General features: G+C 41.2%; 1 protein-coding gene across 1 annotated transcript in view; it reads right to left on the reverse strand.

Moving 5' to 3' along the window:
* Nucleotides 1-2690: 2690 nt before the first annotated feature.
* FAM25A (family with sequence similarity 25 member A) overlaps nucleotides 2691-3788 on the reverse strand; it is a 2782-nt gene continuing 1684 nt past the window's right edge. Inside the window, exon 3 of the mRNA XM_007955919.1 lies at nucleotides 2691-2824. Coding sequence (XP_007954110.1) covers nucleotides 2691-2824 — 134 coding nt within the window. The remainder of the gene's footprint in view (nucleotides 2825-3788) is intronic.

The following is a 3788-nucleotide window of genomic DNA, read 5'->3' on the forward strand; positions in this document are numbered from 1 at the left end:
TGAAGTTATTGGCAGAGAAGGTGGGAGCAGAAGAAGGAAAGCTTGGTGTTGCTAGGGTCAGTTTCTAGGGCTTTGAGCAGGCTATTATTGATGATGTATTTATTTGCAAGACCACGGCTCAACCTCAGGAAAGATTCCTATTGTTAGAGGGTCGCAAATTTCCGCCAATTTCAGGCACACTCAAAGACCCTGCCTCCGCAGCCCCACAGTGCCAAAGCATGGCTCCAAAGCAAAATTCACGGGACTGCACTCAGCTGCGGTTTCGTTGCTCTCCGTGTCCCCTTTGCCCATGGTGCTGACACAATCCCGCCACACCGCTAATGGCGGGCTCTGGGGTTTGTCTGTGATACCGCCCACCTGCAGCACCAAAGATGCACGCAATTTCAGCTCTATTGGAGTCAGGCGAGTACCTACTAGTGACCTGCAGTCCCGATATCTGTGGCAAAGAAAAGCACAGTATCTCCCAGTCTGGCCCAAGCCCACTCTGTGATCTGCTGGGAGGGGAGGGAGCTAGCATTTCTGGTGCAACAGTGAGACCTCTGCCTGAATCTCAGCAGTGGTGCCCGTGCCCGCCTGCACCCAGACGACCCAGATGACCCAAATTACCACCAAAATCAGCTGCTAGAGGCAGGTCTTTGCCACTGCCCACTGGAATATTGTAGTTGTCACTGGTATGCTCCTATAAGGTGACTTCCTTCTTGGCTCAGGGATCTCAGGCAGCTGCCCTCACCTGGCTGACAGTGACTGCCCCAGGAAAGTTTGCAATGATCTCTCTCAGGTGCTTGTCCATCCTCTGCCAGTAGCTCTTTCCTAGATAATCTCCCTGTGCCTTTCCTCTAATTCTGCTCTTCTGTGTTTGGTGCACTCTGCTTCAGTGAGCTGTTCAGAACACCAAAGTTCCTAATTCAAACTTGTATCTAGTTTTCAAAGTCCTTAGATGCCAGAGGCAAAAAAAAAAAAAAAAGAGTATATGAACTGCTGTATGGAAACTGAATTTGCTCTGTAAATTTTCACCCAAATCACAATTAAAAAAAAAAAAAAAAAATGCTGCTCACTGGTGAGACTCCATTTTTAATTCTCTCTACTACTTTTTATAACACATTTAGAGTTTGAGATTGATTCCACACACCTCATTGTACAGCACACATAATAAAAAGAAAATAAGAAATGGAAGTGCTTATTCTAGGACAGCAGACTACAAGGTGAAATTAAGGAAATTTGAGCAGTGCTGCTCCTACTCTTGAATGACTAGGTCATTTGTTGTTTCCTTTTTTATCTAATCCATCATGGCATGTGGTCCTACTAAACATGACTAGTTCACATGCAACTTGCAATACGAGTTCAACAACCCGAGCTGGTCTATACCCTGTTCAATGAGAGTTTTTCACTGATCATGCTCTTGGAGATCCAAGCAATGTCAAACTGCTGTAAATTTCTAAACATTCTGTTTCTTTTTTGTCATCAAGTGATAAATACATGTATACTACACTAGAAGCAATAAGTGTCCACACTTATTTGTGTCACACTACTAAGCAGAGCAAAATTTGCTATCCAACAGATTTCTGACTAACATTTTAGGTTGTTTCCCATCTCTTGCTATTAGAAACTGCTACATGCCTTTGAGCACCTGTATGTACCAATGCACATCTGAAGACTAAAGTCCTGTAAGAAGACCAGTTACACTGTCACCACATCCTTTTGAATGTGGGTTTGAATTTGGGGAATTCAAAATTTGTCAGGAACCAAATCAAGATATAAGAAAGGTCTAGATCTAGCTGGACAGTGACAAATGTTAAAAAGCCAAGATATTAGATATTCCTGGGATGTTCAGAAATTTGAAGGCAATTCTCAAAAAGCACTAACTCATTCCTTAATCAAAACACCTTCGAAATTCTGCTAAGAATAAGTGGCTTCCAGCAAGATAGAGGATGCCATATCTTTACAAATTATTTCTTTTTTTAAGTTCAAAATATATATGCAAAATGCTACTTGTGTGTAACTTGTGTCGTATCACCTTGCTATTGGCAATGAGAGAAGACCAAATATTCTTACCCATTACCACCCAATACCAATGATTAAGTCTAACACAAGGTTCCAAGTGAAGCTACAACATGGCTTCAACAACCAGTAAACAGTGGACTCAGGTCTCCTGACCTGATTCTGTAACTGACCAACAAAAATGCTTATCTGAAGCCCCTTTCAGAACATGAAGCAGCTCAAATGATCTGACCCTACCTAGCTAAACTCTCAAACAAGTTGGTTAGTTATCTTCCCTAACTCCTGCAAGAACATATCAAGGAAAACCCAGAAACATGTAAGCCAAAATATGGTCCTCCCTTGAGGTATCCTTGAAGCACTAACGTGTCTGAAAGCTATACATAGTTATCTGGGAAAATAATCTTTTAGGCAATGTAGTATAGACACCAACAATTCTTTCAGAGCTCTTGCTAGTATGGGAAAGCTTAATGAGAGACAGCCTCTGATTAACCCTGGGAACCCTACAAGTCTTGCCAGCAACTGCCTGACCTGCTGGCCTCCTACCCATATAGAAGAAAGATGTAGGCATTGCTTCCACTGAAAGTTATTTTGCCTAGTGTTTCCATCCAAATAGGAATAAAACTAGGACTCACTGTACACATTTCACAGCTTTTATTGAGATTCAGAAAGGGTAGCAGTGATGATGAGCATGCTCACTGTCCCAATTTGCCCAGGCCCTCTGCCGCATGTGTAACAGCATTTGTGACTGTGTTGGTCACTGTTTCAGTGGCTTCCTTCACAATTTTTTCCCCTGACTCTTGGGCTTTCTTTAAGGCTTCAGCAATCACTATCAAAAAGAAAGGAAAATGTCTAGGTGAGCAAAGTACATTTCAAGCCACTCATTGGCCAAGTCACCCCTTGTGGCCTATAGGATGTAGCTGCCTTACTGAACTGCCTCCTGAAGGAGCCCAAGGGGATGGCAGCTGAGTTCCTGGCCCAGTGAGATCAAATTTGGTTGTTTTTTCCCCCAAGGACTCATTTCTTCAATTATGAATGAGACCAGGTATCTGCTGGTTGGTATGTTGACTAGTTGCATTTCCTTTTCTTGTGAACTACATGTTTGATTGTTAGATTTTCATTTAGCCATTTATAAATTAAGGCATTAGCCTTTTATCATTTGTATTATATATTACTTTTTTTTTTTTTCTCAGTTTTGGGTTTTTCTTTTGGCTTGGCTTATTTTCTTTAGTATGGAAAAAAATGAAGTTTTATGTTGTCAAATTTACTTTAGGGCTGCTGGGTTTACTGTCATAGTTTAAAATATCCTCCCCTCTCAAAGATCATAAGAGTCTCCTAAGTTATCTTCTAACAATTTAATAATGTCATGTGTTTTTATATTCAAATCCATGATCCATCTGGGATCTATTTTGCTGTGAGGAATAAGGCGCATGCCTTTTACATAGTTATACTCCCAGCATATATACATAAGTGTGTATATATATTTAAATTTATATAAATGTATAAATTTATATCTTAAATACTTTCTTCCAACATGTTGCCACATAGTCTTTTGTCAAATTCCACAGAGAGAGCTATCTAGATGAAGCTATTAAGAACAGTGTGGTCTGTAGCCTCAGATGTTCATATTGTTGTTAAGTGCCATCGAGTCACCTCCAACTCATAGTGTCCCTATGTACAATGGAACATAGGTCCTGTGCCAGCCTCACAATCCTTGCTATACCTGAGCCCATTGTTGCAGCCATGATGAGCTCTGGTAGCATAGTGGCTAAGGCACTTGACTGCTAACCAGA

This window comes from Orycteropus afer, unplaced genomic scaffold (assembly GCF_000298275.1).
Source record: "Orycteropus afer afer isolate SDZICR_OR568_19922 unplaced genomic scaffold, OryAfe1.0 scaffold00547, whole genome shotgun sequence".
NCBI classification, from domain to species: Eukaryota; Metazoa; Chordata; class Mammalia; order Tubulidentata; family Orycteropodidae; genus Orycteropus; species Orycteropus afer.